The 20,342-nt window shown below is 38.3% G+C and overlaps 1 protein-coding gene across 1 annotated transcript in view; it reads right to left on the reverse strand.

Annotated features, from left to right (window-relative positions):
• Window positions 1-1,075: 1,075 nt before the first annotated feature.
• EGLN1 (egl-9 family hypoxia inducible factor 1) overlaps window positions 1,076-20,342 on the reverse strand; it is a 34,564-nt gene continuing 15,297 nt past the window's right edge. The window contains exons 2-5 of the mRNA XM_069010266.1: window positions 9,223-9,342; window positions 6,983-7,119; window positions 5,587-5,654; window positions 1,076-3,799 (exon numbers count right to left, since the gene is read on the reverse strand). Of these exons, the coding sequence (XP_068866367.1) occupies window positions 3,735-3,799; window positions 5,587-5,654; window positions 6,983-7,119; window positions 9,223-9,342 (390 nt within the window). The 3' untranslated portion in view covers window positions 1,076-3,734. The remainder of the gene's footprint in view (window positions 3,800-5,586; window positions 5,655-6,982; window positions 7,120-9,222; window positions 9,343-20,342) is intronic.

A 20,342-nucleotide genomic window follows, 5' to 3' on the forward strand; every position in this document is an offset into this window, starting at 1 on the left:
TCTGAGAAACACCCAAGAGAAACACTTCATTTTCCCTGGCGCAGTGTTTGATTTTACTATGCAAAACAATCCCCCTGCATATTGTGCTCAACAGTGTGATAATTAAAAAAACCAAAATAAAACCCAAACCAGGTCTACACACAGGATGGTTGCGAGAAAGGCTTCTTCCTTGTTCAATGTAAAACCAGGATGGGGAAGAGGTACTTTGAAGAGAACTTGCAGAGAAGTTACACAGCACTGAACACGGAAAAAGCTTTGAAGTACTTTGCCATCATCTCAGTGCTGCTACACTTGGGTTTCAACCTAAAAAAAAATCATTGAGAATGATTACCTTAGAGCAGAAATTGCACAACTGGTACCCAAGTGCCAAAAAAGGTGCACTAATGCTGGAGACTCATCTGAAGATCCAGGTAACTCTTCCTGAACTAGCAGAAGACAGACAAGCACATGCAGGGGGCTTCACAAAAGCTAGAGCAATGTCACAAGCACATCCAGCCACATGCTTCCTTGCTTTCCATACAGTCATTACAAAGCTCATCAGAAGTGGAGGAATATTGTGTGGTATCTCATAGAGGTTTGCACCTGCAGACTCTACCATTCTTCTGCCATCCCTCAAGGGTACATAATTCATTGGGAGCCATGTAAAACTGAGGAGATCCCATAAAACCTTACAAATCCTGTTTGAACGTGACTTTCATGTTGTACCCTACATACCTGTCAAAAGTGGTGAAAAAAATAGAGCTGACTCTACATGATTATCACTCTTCAGAAAGCCTAAAAATGGTCCTGTTTTTGAGGCAGGAAATCATCAGGAAAATGGTCATCAAACCCAGGTAACTGCAGGCAGTCTAAAGAAAAAAGTCCCAGATCCTTCTCCAGAGCAGAATCAGCTCTGACTAAAAAAAACCAAAAAAACACCACAACAAAAAAATAACAAACACAAACAAAAATCCCAACCAAGCACCCACAACAAAACAACCAAAATGCCACATACCCCCTTTATCAGGGAGCATTTTTAAGTTAGCTGCTACAGAGTAGTTTTAAAAATTACAAAGATTACAAATAACCACATAAGTTTTCAAGAACCTTTATACATCATTTTTTTAATTAGATTAGCTTTACAAGCAACTTGAGAGTTCTTTCATAATGAACACTGCTTTTGAAATTACACAACTTTATAGGCAACCTGTAAACGAATCCTGAATTTCTTTGCCTGCTATAGATAAAGGTCTCATATTTCACAGCCAGCTAACATCATGAATAAAAATAGCATTATGAAGCTTTATTTTTAACCAGGACTAGACACATACAGATCATAAGACAGTTTAAAAAATAGTTTTAAAACAAGGACCTGCTTGGTGATGCTCAAGACTGAATATTCAACCGACATGAAATGAACAGTTTCTGAAGGACATGGAAGAAATGGCTGACCTGATTTGTTGACCCTGTTGTAATGACTTACATGGAGTGAAAAATTAAGCACTTTTTAAACCTGTCTGGCAAGCACAAACCTACAGTGTGATTAGAATTTGATACGCTGTTTAACTGCAGCAGTTTGAATTACAGAGGGACTGAAATGAGTTTAAAGGCTTATGCTTACATTTCTAAAACAAAACCAAACTTCTGTTAAAGTAGTACTAATGAAGATGAAGTAAAGAGGTGACTTTTTTGCTTGTTTCATTGGTAGCCTAAATGCACTGCAGACCAGACAGTAATGAAGATTTGCACTCCTTGGCCAGGTTGGCAGAGGCACTTACAGTAAAGGTATCCTGTCTGTTTTACTGGGAAGAAAAGAGGAAAGAGGAAGAGAACTGTACAGGGCAAGAACTTACTAAAACAGGGAAAAGTGAAATCAAAACAAAACTGGGATTTCTGTTGGTTCTCCTAAATGACATACCAATACTGAATTTTTCCCCCTTCTGTCAGTTTGTTACTAAACAATTAGCTTTTTCATGTTTTACATGAACAATAGTAATGTTTTTAATAAAAAATTACTGAGCTTTCCATAGAAAAGGTCTCTAATTGAATACAAACTATACAGATGCTAAAATTGTCACAAGTTGTAATATATACAGAAATATTTCTGTATACTCACATTGTTTTGGCTAAGTAAGGAAATAAGGGACAGATAGAAAACTGCAGTGGGTAAGGTGAACAGCCCCCAAACTTCCGTAAATATGAATGCTGTTTTTGATAGGTTTGCTTTTGTTTTCTCAAGCTTTTAAAGCTCAGGAAAAAAAAAGGAAAGAAGAAGAAGAAAAAAGATCTGTGTCCAAAACATCCATTTCTTAAAAATAAGAATATCAAAGTTTCTGCACATCTCACTTTTATTCTGTGATGTCCCATCTCCTTGATAAAATAAAAACAATGTAAAAGAAGCAAATGTTTTTCTTACTGAATATATACCTCAGTATTGATCAAAGGACAGTGCCTTTTTGGGGAAATCCTTCAGCAACAGTGACAATTTAAAGAAGTATTATTGCACAAGGAGCCTACAGAGTGATGCACTTAAGCTTCAGTGTGCTGACCACCTCCTTGATACTATATAATAGACCAAGATGTCAACTTAGAGACTGCATGGGACACCAAGATTTGAAAAGGAAATTTAAAAAAGTGAATTTTAGATATTCCATTAACTTATATACAAAGGAAATGGGGGGTGGCAAGTATTTTTTAGAAAAGGGAGAAAGCTCAAAAATTTCTGTCAAGTAAGGAGGTTCTGGGTACCTCTAATAGCCTAGGAAAGCCCTTGTATATTCTTGTAACTTGATGGTATTTACCAGGTCCCCAAAGCCAATGACAGCAACCGATAGTGTCAAGTTCACTTAGTGCCAGTCACTTAAAAAATAAAAGAACAACCAAACATCCCCCCCTCCAAAATAAAAAAGAAGAAACCAAAGAAAAAAGAAAAGAGACAGAAACTTCCCCTCTGTGGATTCAACATACAAAACCACAAACAATGTTACTAATAGCAAGATACTGATTTGCTTCTGTTAATAAGGTTCAAGAGAACAAAGTCAAAAAAAAACAAACAAAAAAAACCCAATACAGCAGCAATCTTTAAAAGTTAAGATTAGTGTGAGATATGATATAAAACAATCAGACTTTTAGCTGGTAATTAAAGTGCTCCTTTTCTGACTTAAGGTGTAAAGAAAATTAAAGTGATTATCAGTTACTGGCAACCCTAACATTAAATTAGGTCTTTCATGGCAGAGGAGAACAGTATGAACAGTTTTACAAAAATAGATCCATGTTATATTGGAGAATACTGCGATTTTTTTCCTTTTTTTTCAGTTTTTCTTTTTTTTTTTAAGACTCAATTTTGATAAACTGTACCTGGTCATACAAAAATTACCCAAAATTCAAACTTTTACCATATAAAAAAAGGGAGAGATGAAATGGATTCAGCTGGATGACAGGTCTGGCAAAATATAAGGATGGACAAATTCTATGTAGGGCACTTATTTATGTCCAGATGCATAATGGTGTTTCTTACTGATTGCTTATCTTCTTCACATAAGCAGTCACAGGCCTGGAGTCACAATCACATAGTACAATGCTTCAGCAGTCAAAGAACCTTCTTTTTGATGCAACATTGAAACACTCTTTGCTTCCATATTAAGATGTTGGTTTGTTGTTGATTTTCCTTTATCTTGTTATTCACATTCAAAAGTTAATAGATAGCATCAAGATTTATCAGGGAGAATAGCAAGGGGAGTTGCTAAATCAAAGGCTTATAAAACGTCTTTCCCAATGGAGTCAGAAGGTTTATTAAGTTCAACCCTCACACCTTTTTCACCTGCAGAAATATGAAAAGGAAAATGGTATTTTAAAGCATTTATCAAAGTACAGTCAAACAGGCTACATCACTTTCCAGAATAAAGTTTTACTATCAAAACACAATATCCCATAAGCAAGTAAAACTCACACATATTCTGCATGGCTTTAGTTAGACTGACACTTATCCAAAAAATGAACAGTTTGCTATTTTATGACATTTTATTCTATAATTTCATATATTATTGTCAGCAGAAAATAAATTGCATCTTGCACAATTCTTGCTGCAGATACAGACCAAAGAATGTAATTTCAATTGCAAATGGAAACTGAAACCACAACAATAGGGTAATATAAACCAATTAAGAGCAAACCGATACTGAAGGAGGAGGAATTTCTTCACAGAAAGGGTGGTTTAAACTTTGGAATGAGCTGCAAAGGGAGGTGGTGGAGTCACCATCTCTGGTGGCACCACCTCAGTGCCACGGTTTAGTTGGCAGGGTGGTGTTCGGTCACAGGTTGGACTTGACAATCTCAAAGGTCTCTTCCAACCTGATTCTGTGATTCTGTGAAATTTTAACAACCCAGCCTTCAGTCCTTAAGTGCCTGCAGTTTAGGGGGACCCTAGAGAGGGAGGGGAGCAGAGGGGGGAGCACCTTCCCTTCAGGCTTGAGCCCCCCCCAACCATTTCTTTGCACACTTTCTGAAAGGGCAGCAGCTGAAGCTGCGCAGAGGCAACAAAACAGCTCTGATCCAGCAAGGCTGACTCCAGGAGCTGCAGAGTTGCACACTTGTGACATGAAGGCCGGCTTAGAGACAGACAGGCTTCCTGTGGAGACCAGGCAGGTGTTATCAGTCCTGACTGCCTGGGAAGTCACTGTGCCTTGCCAGGCACATGCCACCAAGCACTGGGACAGCCTGCCCGGCCGGAGATGAGGGGCTCTCTTCAAAAGCCAAGCAGGAGCTGCACTGCTCTTGCCACTCCCAAAATGCACAGTCACCGAGAGCACCAGGAGGGGCTGAACTGAGCTGTGCACAGCTCTGGGGCTGCTTAGGAGCTCCAGATACCTAACAGCAGTGAATGGGCGTCTCAGGTGGAAATGACTGGCACGTGTTTTCAACATCATTGGTTTCAGAGCTCTTGACAAAACCGTGTTCGTGCGTGTGTGCAGTTGAAGTACACCTGAACTGAGTTTATTTTTAAACTACTGTAACAAACACAAAATTGTGATGGCAATTACAAGCATGATAGAAGTCCTAGGCCATTTCTCCTTATAATGCTAATTTGAACAGGAAAATTAGATCAACTTCCTCTTGAGGGAAAAGCCAGAGAAGGAAAACAGATGCTAGATAGGTGAAATTGGAAATGAAGGAAGTAAATCCATTCTTTGATTACAGATTTTAATTTTAGGCTTTTGTTTTTCCAATATAAAAATTTTAGTCAAGTAAAGTTGTATTCACTTGTTGAATCCCTATATTCAATCAAAACTATTTCCAGAGCTCTCAGTTCTGCAGTGCCTTACACAGTCTCCACATATATTAGGGAGACAAGAGTGGGAGAAGCTGTATCCCCCATGTAAAAACAGTGAGCAGCCTCAGGTCTCAGAGGAAGTGTGAGCAGGACAGGCATTGACCTGGATTTCACAAATCACTACCCAGGAGTTCAATCCCTGGGTCTCCCTCACTGTAAAACCTGACTCTTGAGTTATGCTGCTTTCGCTCTCTTTTTGTGCAGAAGGTGGGCTAGGGAGACAAGGCTAGACTTAGCTACTCTTCCACAAGAAAGTAACAATAACAATAAGAGCTTACCTGTTAGATATTTTACTTTCGCTCGTGCTCTTTCATCTGCATCAAAATACCACACTGTTATTGCGTACCTAAGGAAACAGAAAAAAAAAGAACTCCTGAACTATGAAGGAAAATACCAGTGAAGCACTTGACATGAAACACAACCTAAATTAGATGATACTTCAGCAGTCAGACAGAAGAAAGCTTTCATAAAGCAAGCAGTTGGTTTGGGTTTTTTTCCTCCTAGTAGGTATTAACTGAAAAGTCATTGAAAGGGTGACACTGATGCTTTAAGTTTACACTCTTTTTCCTAATGAGCTGTTATTATGGTTCTCATCCAGAAAAAAGTCTCTGCCCACATCACCTTGCCCTGTGACCTTATCTTTTTACTAGGTCAAGTTCATTACTGAGTCACACTGCAGGATCATCTTTTTTGGACATTTACTGCAAGGGACAATTAACTACCCCTTCTTATGTGGCTCCTCTGGTTTTCCACTGCCCGTAGAGGATTTATTGAGAAAAGACTTTAAGGGGCTTTAGTAGATGGCATTTCACCCTCTGACTTTTCTGGGAGCAGAAAGGGAGAGGGGAAAGCGGTACAGCTTCTGGAAAACGTGCAAGAGGATGCGCTGAAGGCAGTTTCAAGTTACTTCTTGCAAAGGTAATTGTGTTATCTCACAGCTCCAGTCAATGTTCAGTGCTCCAGCCATTCAAACATGTTAGAACATGGGCAACAGGAAGTCTGGATCAATGACTCAAATGATTTACCTATTATCACTGTCTGGAAATGTCACTTATGTGGGGGCAGTGAATGTGGGTACCTTTAGCATCAACCACTGCCCTGCACTGAGGGACAAAAGAGAGATAAAGTTCCCCCTGTGCTTCACACTGGGAGCAACTCCTCTAATACTCCAGAAAAATATTTGTGTATCAATGGTTGTTTCTGTTCCAAAAACCTCACCCAATTCCCAGATTAGAATGTGGCAGCTTAGTTTGAAAATTACTATTTTCTGACAGCTCCCTCCCAACAAGAGGGAACATTAAACTGAAGTACCCAGTCAATCTTCCAGTAACACAGTAGGGTGCTAAGGACAAAAGGAAGGGAGAAGAGTTTAAAGCCACTACAGAGAAATAACAAAGACTGCACCCTTTGGCTAAGCTGGGATCTGCTTATGGCTCTGCGTACTCCCACCCACTTTTGCCAAGCACACGCTCAGAAACTTCCCACTGACCCACTCGGAAGGTTTTCTCCAAAATAAGAGATCAGACATCACGACAAACTCAGCACCACAGGGAAGCCTAATCAGCCAATAGCAAAAACAACTCTCCTTTTTGTCAGGTCATAATTCATAGTGTCACTATTTTCTCATTTCTTGCTAAGACAGGCATCATGCAGTAGAGAGTCCATCATTCCTACCTTGTAGCAAATGCTGGCTGTACTTCATGAGGGTTGCGGCGATCAGACCAGAAGAATAGCAGTCTATCAAATTTGGGTTCAATATCAGCAAATTGGGCTTTACCTTCTGGAAATATCCGAAGGATGCCTCCACTTACCTACAAATGAAATATTTTCAAGCAATGCTTGAGAACGATGTCTCATTGTATTTAAAAGTACTGAATATCACATTTGAAAATATTTCAGACACTTGGAACTGAAACAGCCTTTAACAGGTGCTACAGAAATTATGAATCTATAGCTTTTCTGTTGATACCTTTCATTTAACAAAATGTTTAACACACGTTTCGCCGACTGATTTCAGAATGCTTGCAAATATTAAATGTGCTTAGGTAAAGCTGTGAGCTTAGAATGGGGGGCGGGAAGGGGTTGATGCATTACCTGTCAGCAAAAATAAATGGGCAAGACTGACAGGTGGCTAAAAACACCCCAGTATAGACAGGAGAAACATTTCACATCTGAGTTTCATCCTTCCTATTAAAGAGATTATTTCATTTAACTGAAGCACAAGTTTATGTGTAATTAAAATAAGGAAAGCGTAGGCAACTTCAAACTAAAGCTTGAATCCGTACTACTCATGGTCAATTCAGATATCTTCCAGGTTTTGAAAACAGTTGAACCTACCTATGTATGTCTAGAAACAAGCACAAGGTGGGGTTAATTATATTTAAGTCACATTAACTTCTTCCTACTGATGGTATTGATGTTGTGAAATCTAACTATAGATGACCATGATAGACCTTCATGTCATAACAGACGTAGCAGTGCAAGTACTAACAAGGCAAATCAATATAAATGACAGGGGCATCTGTGATCTAAATCAGCAAACAAGCGACAATTTAGATCCATTTCTTCTCCTAAAGAAAGTTCGAGCTTCTTTTTTCAATAAGAAATATACTTGGTAGTATATTAATTTGTAATTTAAAATAGATTTTGCAGGAAATTAATGCCTTTGCTCATAAATTAAATATCCAGCGAGTAAATATTTCACAATTATTGTGAAAATGCAATTTTCTTGACTTCTATACTCTGGTATGTATTCACTTTTTTTCCAAGAGAGAAACCATAAATCAACTAAAAATGCCCCAAAGCTGCATTTTAAGATGTTCAGTACAAACAGTATGCTTATATGCAAAGATGCTATAATGGTAAAAAAGTGTGTTTTCTAATTGTAGGATTCAATTTGAATCCTACAACGTGTCAAAGAGCCCATCAGAAACAGAAAGTTTGAAGTGCATCCATTTGACTCAGCTTTCTGATCTACCAGTTTTATGCAAGTATGAAACAACTCTCATCTGCAATCTGAGTTATCCATATCTGGTACACACAATGCACAGAATCTGACTGCTCCTATGTGCTCTTCCACATACTGCTCCCTAAGTACGATGAAGCATCAGTAGTTTTATCTTTCTTTTTTTCCCATACACTGTGAGAATAAACTTTTCCATTGTTAACAGCAGAGAAATCAGAGAATTAGCAAAGTTGTCCTGGCATTACTCTTTTATGGTCTCAATACTGCCACACTTAGCTACATCTATTCTTAAAATCAACCTAGTCCCTTTGAATCACTAGGAAAATCCTTATTAAAAATTCATTTTATCATAACCACTAGTAGTAAATTCTCAGGCCACCTGAACTGTGGTATAAATCTGTTCTATACCCTGTATCTAACAATGATACAAGACTTGTGCTGCTTTGAACTATACTGATGTAGCAATGACTGTAACACTTGGCCTATTTGAAAATGCTCCCAAGATACAGCATCTTACTTTTTATAAGCATACTCAAATAAGCAATCTAGTTGCACAAATAGTAAACTCAAGATTTAGCAGGAATATAAGGAAAAATTAAATTAAGAATATATATGAAATTCCCTTTAATTTCTCTTTGGTATAGGGGGGCATTTACCACTTTCCTTCAGTCTTAGTGTCAAGAAGGTCCTGCTGGCATCATTCAAAACATTGAAAATAATGCTTCATCTCTATCTGCTCTCACTAACAACAGAATTAGGGAGGCAAAGGATACCCACAGTTAATATAATGTAAAAACTCAACTAAGGCACAGAAATAAGGACATAAACAAAACCCTGTAGCAAAAGTGCAGTTACAAGTGTGTATATATATATATATCTATATCTATATATTTACATATATATCTCTGTATGTATGTGAAAAATGTTTTGGAAAGAAATTATTGCATACCTTGGCATCCCAGTCCTTATTAAGATAATATATACATGTAACACATCTTCCATCTCCATTTGGATTATCAACATGGCGCACGTATCCTGTTCCATTGCCTGGATAACAAGCCACCATAGCCTGGAGTCAAAGAATCAAATACAATAATTACTTTTATCTCTGTGTGTGGGAAAAGTCTACATTTTCTCTGTATTAATTCTTAAGCAATTAATATATAAGCAACAAAAAAATTAAACCAGAAATAATGTGCAAAGAAAGAAATCACAGCTGAAAACATTCTTGTTAAAAAATGGTTTAGAACACAAACAGATGTCGACAACAAAGGCATGAAAGACACTGAGAGGAACACTTAATTAAGGCATGGAAGGTGGGGCTACTCTCATGTTGGGACTAATCATTCAGACTTCCCTCCCCTGAATGACACAGAAGAGAAGAAGAATGTCTCGTGTATAATGTAATAGCTTCTCCTTTCGGTAAGAAATCTTCCAGACTCAAGTTCAGACAGCTATCTTTTTATCTTTTTTTATCCCCTGTCTTTCCAATGCAAAGAATTCATTTTCAAAAAATGTCAAACTTTATTTTTAGGAGACTTTTAGACAAAACCAGTAGCCCATGTTACTCCATCACTCCAAGTGCATTCTTGGGCTTGTGTTTTGTCCTGTACATAGGAGGTCTTTGAACCTTTGTTGAAACAAACCTACATGTACAACAAAAACATCCTTTTTAGTCAAGAAGTGAGAAATGGAAAACAGACAGTGAGCAGTAATCTGCAAAAACCTTCTGACATCAAACGACTCCCAGTGCAGCAGTGTATTAAACTTCCCATGCTGCACTTTGCTCAGCAGGCTTGAAAGACCCCTGGAAGGTGATTTCTGAGTCTTCAGACATGCGGATGTGCGTGTGAAACAAACTGGCCCTTGCTCCCAGATGGCCTGATTAGCTTGATTAGCTATCAGAGCACATGGCTGGTACACTGCACAGCACATCCCTGTATCTTTATGCCTTTGCTCGAAAATAACAATTATTTCAGTTTTTTTGAAAGAGAACAGAACAAAGTTTTCCAGGCCAAGTCACCCACTGCCACCACAGCACTCAGATGTCTGCAGTGACAATATCCTACCTGCAATAAATTGTAGCATGAATTTAAAAAAACAGCCAAAAACCAAACAAAAAGGTGAGTTTCTACGAACAAAGCAACATACTGCTAATCTCAATTACTGTTGGCTGTATGAAAAAATGTAAAAACTTCTTTAAACAAACATTCCTGTCTAGATTTAGCCTGGTTAAGTTAGAATTCTAAGTCAGACCGCTGCATTGCAAACTCTTTCACCTCTCATGTAATACATAAAAAAATCTTTTCCCAATAAAGCAATTTTTTTTTGCTTTTTACTGGTAATTTTAACTTCCGCCCCCTCCCCCCCCACCTTTTTTAATATGCTATAAATAAAGCTTTCCAGAGTTTGTAATACTTGCACGCGTTGAGGAATACATTCAGTGCAGGTAGCTGGGTAAACTGTGCTTTGTGAGAACTGAGAAATAGTTTAAAGTACTTGCAGTTCAATCAGTAAAACATTTGCATGTCACATGTAAGCAGAATGGATTTTGCTGTAGCAGCAACCATTTAAAAATCTTTATTTCCATATATACTTCACTAACGGAAAAAGCAGTTTTTAGTAGCTCTGTCTAGGCAGAAATCAGAACATAGTATTTGCCAAGTTGTGACACCGTGACTAAAACAAATCCTAAAATTAAGTCCAACTTCATTCACATCAGCTGGAAGTGACTGCACTTCATGAAAGGTACTCAAAAATACAAAATCCAAATATACTTCTAATTTTGATTAGGCACTTGAGCTTCTCAACCTCTTTATTGTAATCATAATGCATTTATCATTACAGCCCTCACATTATGAAAAAACTGCACATATCAAGAATGTGATCTAATATTTGGCAAAGTTGTGACTTATCAGTTTTGCTGCAGGAAGATAAACCCACAGAAATCAAAACAGTGAGTTAAAGATACCAAATAATGTAATAAGGTTCTGTAATTTCCTTTCTTAGGGAAAAAAAAAAAGGAACAAAACAAAATCAAAGCTGGGCTGGAAGAGGAAGATATTTGGTTTAGTTTCCACTGAAAGCCAACACTCTTGACAAAAAAGTCCCATTACCATATAAATGCTACCAAGCTCTCATGGAGTATGAACAGTGCTGAAAGCAGATCTAGGTCCAATCCTGTGATAGTATTCCTAATAACAGGAAGGTTTTAATTTACAGGCCTTTGCTGAGACATATCATGCAAATTAAACTCTGACACTAACTGTTGCTCACTATCTGTGTGAAAACAGCTACTAAAACTCTCTCAGAATGAGAATTTTGAGATCAAGCAGCTAGAGCAATGTCAATTCTCACTTTAATCATGAGGATTTAGACTCCAAGGCAACAAAACAATATTTCACACCACACTGCTGAAGAAAAAGAGGACCAGCAGCACTTTTTGGAAAGTATAGGGAAACACCAGTTGTTACCAGCTTCACATAAACAGCAGCCATATTCGTTTCATACAACCATTTGAGTCTAAAATATTTTCAGTGTTTAAAAAGACCTCGTTTTTGACTTTAGAGTCTGAAACTTCTCCTATCATCAACTCCAAGTGACGAGAAACAGTTTTGCTGCGATAACTTATCTAATATGTATTTGTGATAACAGTGAGAATGACTCAGCCTTTAGCAGCAAATTGGAAAGCAAACAAATTTGCAACTCAGCTGCTGTACCATAATATATGCTGCTTTTGCCAGTTAGTGTGACAATTCCATGTCCCCAATTAACCTATGATAAGGAAAGGTACAAAATGTAACAATTTATCAGACATGGGAAATATACTGCGTTGTGCAACAGTGTGAAGTGAGTTCATGCCAAACTGTCATGTAGTGCAAAATTACCCACATGGAAAGGGCAAAAAAGTGATCCACATAAATAATGAAGCTACATGCTTTTGTTGTTGTTTTAACGTTTTACAGTATAAATAAGCAAGCCAACCCATGTATATCAAGAACAGAGAAAAATTTGTGTCTGTGGCTTTTTTTTTTTTTTCCAAATACTGTTAATGGCGTTCAGTATAGCCAGGCATTTGAGACCTGGAGGTCCATCCTTAACATTTTGGGCTATAAACAATAAAATTGCTAGCCTTACAAAACAAAGAGCTACCTGTCTCATCAGTTGTCCCATAAAAGCAATCAGTTAATTCAACTCAAGGTATTACTTGCATTTTTTTAACAGAAAAGGAGCCTCCTCTTTTGCGCTTCTCGGGCTTCACAATTTTTAAGCATTCAGTAAACTTACTTTCTGCAAAAAATTTATTTAAGTCACACATTGGATTTGTTCACTCACAGGATTCCTGTGCCAACACTTTTATTATTAACCTTCTCTAACCCAAGAGCATTCTGTTTTGTGTCTAGCAAATGAGCGCTGTCCTAAGATACCCCCTGGAATTCATTAGTAATCAAGAAAGCATGAAAGTACCGTCCCCATTCTGATATCTGTGTCTATCAAATCTGAAGTACTCACATGCTAAAGCTGCTGCTGATCACTCATTCACATACAGATTTCTATTTGCAAACGTTTTAACTCTGGAAAATAAGGCCATCAGCTCAAATAAGCAACATTAAGTTGTCAACAGAAGAACTAATTAAAACCACAGATCTTCTGCTAAGAATAGGCACCCTTAGTGTGCCAGGCATTACTCTAATTAACAATAAAATGCACAAAGGTAACAAAGGGAATAAACCATAGTCCATACAGTTTTTTTCACTATGTAAAGACACATAAGCTAAGACTCAGCCCTGGGAGGCACAGCACAACAGTGCAGCTGAAAACATGATTTCTTTTGGGACTAGTCTCAGCCTCCTTTCACACAGGAGTATGACAGTCTCTACCATCTATAAAGAAGGAAGACTTGCAGGTAAACACACTGAAGCTTTTTCTTCTATCCTCTCCATTCCTCACACTGCTGGATGCCTGTAAGCTTAGGTATTGTTCCCTAAAAAAAGGAAGCATTAAAGCAAACTCTTAGGAAAGAGAGGAGAACACCAGTAACATGAGAACACAAAATTCCATAAGGGGGGAAAACACCCCAAAACCATAAACATATAATGGAGAAGATGTGTGTTCTATTTATTTAATAAATAAATATTTTAAATATATTAATATTTAAACTTTATTGTTTAGCTCAGATTAAAGCTGCATCAGTCAAGGAGATGTCACTTTTGCTGTTTGCTGAAGGAACTGCAAATCTCAGTGAGCAAAAACAAGATGTCTAAATGCAAGACCGATGACTTCCTACCAAAATTTATCAGATGTGTTCACAAAGACTTCACTGGAAATCCTTGGCATAGGACATCTGACAGATTATTCAAAGAAAGAAAAAACCTCACACACCACTGCAATACAGAACCAAAGAAAAAGAAAATAAAATTTAACAATGACCCATCCCTGTTCGGTCTGTGGTGCATTTCTATTTCAGAAATTTGTTCATCCCTGATACACAAGAGTCCTGAGGAAATACATTTCACTTTAAGTACACATCAGACTATGATTTTTCACAAGTTGAACAAAGTAACAGTCAGACCAAAGGAGAAAAAGACTGGTTTAGCATCACCTTGTGTGAGCAGGATCAAGATTACAGACTTAAACATGCTAGAATGGTACAACTTGGTTTGGATTCATAATTCTTCTGCAAATCCTCCACAAGCACAGACAGACACTTGCAACAGGAAGAAAATGTCAACATGGAGAAACTCCTGTCAGCCTTAATCAAGACAGAGCAATCTAAAAAAGTGTAAAATAAATCTATGACACAACTAATGTAAGTTTTTCCATACTAACTTCCATCTGAGTAAAATTTAGTGCTGTTATCCTCCATGGCTTAGTAAGCAAGGCTAGAGGAACAAGTTTTCACACATGTCAACATTGTGAAACTAGAAAAGCTGGAGAGAAATATCAGGCCCTGCAAAGTTTTCACATTAAAAATTCATGCCTTGCAGTCATCGTCTACTGGAGAACATGCAAGGGAAAAGTAAACTGCTACTTAGCAGCTTAAAAATTAATCAAGGCATTATACCTCCTCAAGAGAAGAGAGGAATCTCTAAGTTAGAAACTAAAGAAAAAACTGACATGTTGCAGCAGCTTTGAATCACTGATCTTTAAGCCCTTTCTCCTACTATTACATTACCAGTACAGCCATTCAATTTGTCAAAGGATTTAGGAACCATTATTTTCTGTTGCATTTTTCTCTGCAGATACGGTAAATACCTGGCTGCAGAGTGAAGGAAAAAAAAACCCAAATACCAAAACACAAACCAACAACTCCCCACCACCCAAACTAATAAACCCTAACTACAGCATACACCAGCTATTTGTGCCATCTTCTTGAAAGAAAAGAGTAAGCTGCTCTTCCAGGAAAAAAACCCCAACAATTGAAGGCAAGGATAACAAACACAGGTCACCCTCTCTTGTATCTCACAAAGTATTAACAGCAAAGTTGGAAAAAGCTTGGCAAAGTGAAGGCAAACTGAACTAAGAACAGAGATGAAAAATGAACTTAGATAGGAAGCGAGAGAGGAAAAACTGAGAGTTGACATAGCTGCTTATACTATTAATAGAATCAGCACACAGCTATGTACATGGATTACATCTTCCATGACCTTCTAGGGAGTTCAGTAACCCGACCTACCTCCCTCCTTCCCAGGCTTTCAATGCAATGGCCAATACAAGATTTCTACTTGCTTTGGATAGAACCACATTTCATACGCATACAAAATCAAGCAACATAACATACCATCAAAAGTTTGGCACAACATATTAATACCTTTATATATTGCTTATTTCTAACTTGCTAAAGATGCTGATTTCTCAAACCAAATTTCAGAAAAAGCTTTGCCAACCCAGAAGTTCAACTCCTTTTCAAGTCATGGCTTTACTCCTGTCTTCATTTTTACATGACATTTACCTGCTCACAACGTTCACTTCTAACATCCTAATAAACTGACACAAGCCAGAAGGCAGCAATTTTCATGCTGGTTCAGTGGCCACATTCAGCTGAGCTCTCTGGGACCAGAAGAGCCACATGAAGTTTGGATCCAAACAGCTTAAACATAACCATGGTGCCACTCAGCAAAAACCAGGTCAGGTATTTTTCACTGTAGCAACATCAAGTTTGGTACTCTCCCTTTACCATTCAATACTAATTGTGCTCAACACAGGACCACACAAAGTTCATTTCCAAGCATCATTCCTTTAATCCATGCATGCCCATAGGCTCCAAGAAATACTCTTCAGCTCTTGAACTGCTGAAGAAATGTGCATACAAGTCTAGATGATTCATCAGTTCTTACACACAGCACAGGAAAAAACACAGAACTGCAGTTGCTTAAGTCTGATATTTAGGAAATGACTGGGCATGTGGAATATGCTTACATTTTGATGAATACATCTAACAAAATAAAAAATAGGATAGAGAAGCTCTTATAAAACTATCAAGAAAGAGGCATTAACCAGGGGAAGATGGTATTGATTCTCAACATGGGGACAGAAGAAGGCACATTCCCTGCATGGAGGTTTTGACTGAGACTTGGAGAACACATCTCCAAAGATGAACCCATGAGCAACTGAAACCAGTGCTACAGACAGACATAACAGGGAAAACTAAAACGCACTTCCCAGCTGAAGTTCTGCAGCTCTCACCACTACTAATCTGAGATAAAAGTGCTTAAACATTAATGAGCTTTTCTGCTCTCCTGTACCTGAGCTCATAAAGCTGGAAGTCTCAAATCTCCAAAGGCCAAGAGAGGCCTGAGTCAACTTACAAACAGCAGGGAAAAACAAAGATTGTATCTTCTGTAACAGTTAACACAGTGGCATTTTCCAGGCTGCTAGCCAGGTTAGGTGGGACATGCCTATTCTCAAAATTGTGCCAGTTTAACCAAAAGGTGCTGTTTTAAAATTGAGTCAGTGAAGGCACTGCAAATACACCTGCAGTCCTTCAATCTTATAAAGGCCTAGTTTCCATTAACTTAATGTAACTGCTTATCAGAAAAATAAAACTGAGTTCAAATCTAAAAATGTACACAGAGAGCTGTGCACTGGCTTAAATAGGGTAATAAAAAAAAGTGAAGTTTATATAACATATCTCTGAATATAAACAATGTCATCAAGACTAAACCACCTGCATTCCCTAAAAAAAAAAAAAAAAGAATTTATACAAGCACATCCAAGATATGTCAGTGCTTCAAAGCAGTAATAGCTCCCTCCCGTAAGGTTCAACGTAACACACTCTGATAGTTTTGATATCAAAGTCTATTGGAAACTTTTAAAAAAAGGTCAACACCACAAAACAAACAAGCAAAAAAATCCCCCAGATATACTTAACTGAGGCTTCCCAAAGAAATTAGATAAAAAGCAGTGTCACCAGAGGCAGAAAGTTTTCTCCTAAAAGCCTAGGAGCAAACACAACACTTGACTTTTCAGCTCAGAAGGGTCTAAAGCATACTTTGATTTGTGTCAGCCTAAATCTGCCTACAGTATGATTAAATAAGTTGACCAATACATTTCAGATTCAAACAACTGTTGAATAGTGTTATATATGTTTGTAGAATTGGCAGGCCTCCATGGCTAACTCCCCGTTCCCTTCAAGACAAGCAGACTCATGACTCACTGTTTTGGCGCTGTACAAAAATTTGACAGAGAAGTAAGTCAGTCAACACAAATTTTAAGAGTCTGTTTTCAATTTAACGCCGTAATTACTTTGACATGAATAATACCATTTAAAAAATAAGTACTTTGAAACGTTTTTCCCCAAGATGGGGCAGAGCTTTCTGCTCTCACATGAGACTACCCAACTTCCTAGTTTCATCACTGCCCATTCAAAAAAGGCACAGAGCAGCAACATCTTTAAGAACCAAAAATAACACAACACTAAAGCAAATTACAACAGTGCACTAAAATAGTATGAAGTTAAGTCTCATTCAGCTACATCACTTAAAATATATTCTGACAGCACTTTGTGCACATCAGATTTCCAGAGCCAACCAGATGACATCAGCAGGCACACTGATGCACTACACATAAAAAAGCATGGTTACCTATTTTTAGATTATTACCTATTATTGTAATAATGAATATGAACAAATTTGTTCAGTTGTCTGAGATCTACTGGGTAAACTTTCAACAACAACTGGACTCAACCTTAAGGGGTCTTTTTCATCCTTAATGATGCCGTGACGCACTACCTTAAAAATAAAGCATGCATATTAGCTCACATGTCAAAGCTGGGGACCTCTTAGCACTAGGAGAGGTTGGGAAGGAAGAAACACTAAGGATTAAGGGTGGGCAAGAGGCGGTTGTGTTTTGTTTTTCTACTTAAACAAAACTTTATTATCTGTGAAAATAAATGGCTGAGAAATTTGCCATTTAAAGAATATCACTCATCATCTCCGCCATTCTCTCCTCAAAACTGTACATACTGAGAAGCCTGGAATTTCTTTCCTATAGAAGACAAACCACACATTTTGCTAACTACTAGGAGGGAGATTCATTTCTTACTTAAAACTGCAATTTTGTTTCTGTTTTAGAGAATAAAATAGCCACAAAAGTGAAATTTGGCTTGCAGGAAAGGTATCTTTATAAATTTGAAAGTTGCACAACTGCATGGGAACAGGATTGTTTGTTTAGTACTACGGTTAGCCAGATACTTGGAAGTACTTGTGTACTGCAAGTTCCTTAAGTTTAGTAAATGTTCATGTAGCTACAGTAAAGTGTCCAAGCCTAGGCTTCAGGTACCACCTCTAGATTTTAACCACATCAAGATTTGCTGTCATAAACAGTATACTGAGGAGAATGATTTTAAAACTGTTTTAAAGGCTATTTTCAAGGAAACATATGTGATTCAGCATGCCCACAGAATTCAAAACTTCACACCACATACTAGATCATTCACTCCTACTATTAGAGTCCAGACAATTCTTTGAAATTATTTATATATTACAGAAAAAGAAATAACTATGCGCTGAAATGCTAACAGACATTTATTTCTAGGCATTGATTTAATTTATATTAGCACTGCACGGAAGTCTGACTAAGGTTTAAAGCCAAATAGAAATGAACAGCCTGTAATACACTTTCAAGCCACCTACAATTTAAATGCAAGAAATGCTGACTCTGCCCATGTCACTTTTTATGGGCTTTCACACATAGGCTTGGAGGGAGACAGTTTTTCTTTACAGTCCCACCACAGTCCTGTAATAGGGCCTCTTTCCCAGCTGGCATAAACAACACTTAGGGGTTTTGTTATTTTAACCAGATCATCCAGAGTATCCAGTTCAAATGCACACAGGCATTATACAAATCTACTGGTATTCCAGCTGTCTCAGCTCCTACCAGTCCTTGGGCGAAGCCTTGAGGAACAGCTGAGGCCATGCAGCACTACAGGCTGATCATAAACACCAGGAGTAGGACTGCTGACGTTGGCATGCCAAGTCGGAGAAGCGATTCCCAAACCCACCCCTACTCTGTATGTCCCAGCAGAGTCAGCCATGTCATTTCAGGTTAAGGAGGCACTCTGCTGCAATGAGAAGGCTGCACTGGCTCAGTGGATCTCCTGGAGGAGGGTGGCTCAGGAACGCCGTGTACTTGCTCTAGGAGCATGTGGCCTTGTGAGCACGAGAAAGATCTGAACGTACCCAACACTGACTTCAGGGAGGAAAAAAAACACCTGAGGAAACTGCCTGTGCTCGTCTGGCTGATACAAAATCCCCACTGTCTTCTGAAATGCCAATTCAGCTGATCATACAGTGAGTTTATGTTCATGGCAGCAACAAGATCAGTTCTAGGTTAGGACCTCCTGCAGAGCTCCTTGGTGCTGCTTCAACAGGCTTTTTCCTAGTCTATCACAACCACTGGCCCAGGAGACCATAGTGATGGAAAAACACATCACTCTCATGCCTTGGGAAAAATAGAACATGCTGCATTACCAACTATAAATTGGTTAAAATGGACCCATCTGGTTTGTTCAAAGTCTGTTTATACTTGGCATGAGGAAACTGCTATGAAGAAAACCATCCAATCAAAAAAAAGTGACCTCTTTTCATCTTTACCACTATTTCAATAACAAAAATAGTATTTTTTATATATATCATATTATTCACCTCTTCTAAAAGGCAAGTAGGCTTCTTGACAGATCAGTCCTTTCCTGTGAACAACTGAAAAGCCTGTTAAGTAACAAGGCTCCTGTCAATTGACATGGTTATGACTGTCTGTAACTCAACAAGTATTGTGGTTGGAAGACACATGCTAACCTCAAACTCCAAATTTCCCACTCTAAAAATCAGAAGGTAATGGAATCCAAACTCCACACAAAGTGATGATGCAAGCAGAAAAGCCATGCTGTACAACACCTGACAGGAACAAGAAAGCTTCTCTTAAACAAGTTGTCACAGAGACTTTTTCCCCCCCTCTTCAAAGGCATTCGGAAGAGCACAGAACCAGGATCCCCCTCCCCTCAAATGCCCACACAGAAAGTCAAAAATCTCAACCCCAGCTGTGTTAGCATGCAGCCAGCACTTACATACTCTTAAGCCTTCTTAAAAGCACTGTATTTACTAAGAAAGAGAAGCACACTATTCCATACCCCACCTAGAAATAACAGATTTCAAGACAGGATATGCACACCTCCTTTTTTCATGTTTCTGCAAAAAGGTTTATTTGTATGTCCCTAAAAATCCAATCAGCAGAAACTCTCCCAGTAAACCAAAGGACAGCTAGGGCTTTGCAATCCACAGTACTCACTGGGGAGAGATTGCAGGGATTAGCAGTAGTAGCCCAGATCAGAGGTGTCATGTCAGACCAAGAGGAGTGTTCCGCATCACACCTTTATGCAACCTACATGCAAGATCTGCAGATCTTCAGTAAAGCCTGTTCCCAGCTTAATGTTGCACCAATTAAAGACAAAAGAAAAAAACCAGAGGCAACAGCATAATGGATGACAAAGTCTTTGCCTCAGTCTACAAATACCATGAAACAACTCATACCCAAGGGTATGAACTCATCATGAACTCAAGCAACAGCAGTGGA

The sequence above is a fragment of the Aphelocoma coerulescens genome, chromosome 3, assembly GCF_041296385.1.
Source record: "Aphelocoma coerulescens isolate FSJ_1873_10779 chromosome 3, UR_Acoe_1.0, whole genome shotgun sequence".
Taxonomy (NCBI): Eukaryota; Metazoa; Chordata; class Aves; order Passeriformes; family Corvidae; genus Aphelocoma; species Aphelocoma coerulescens.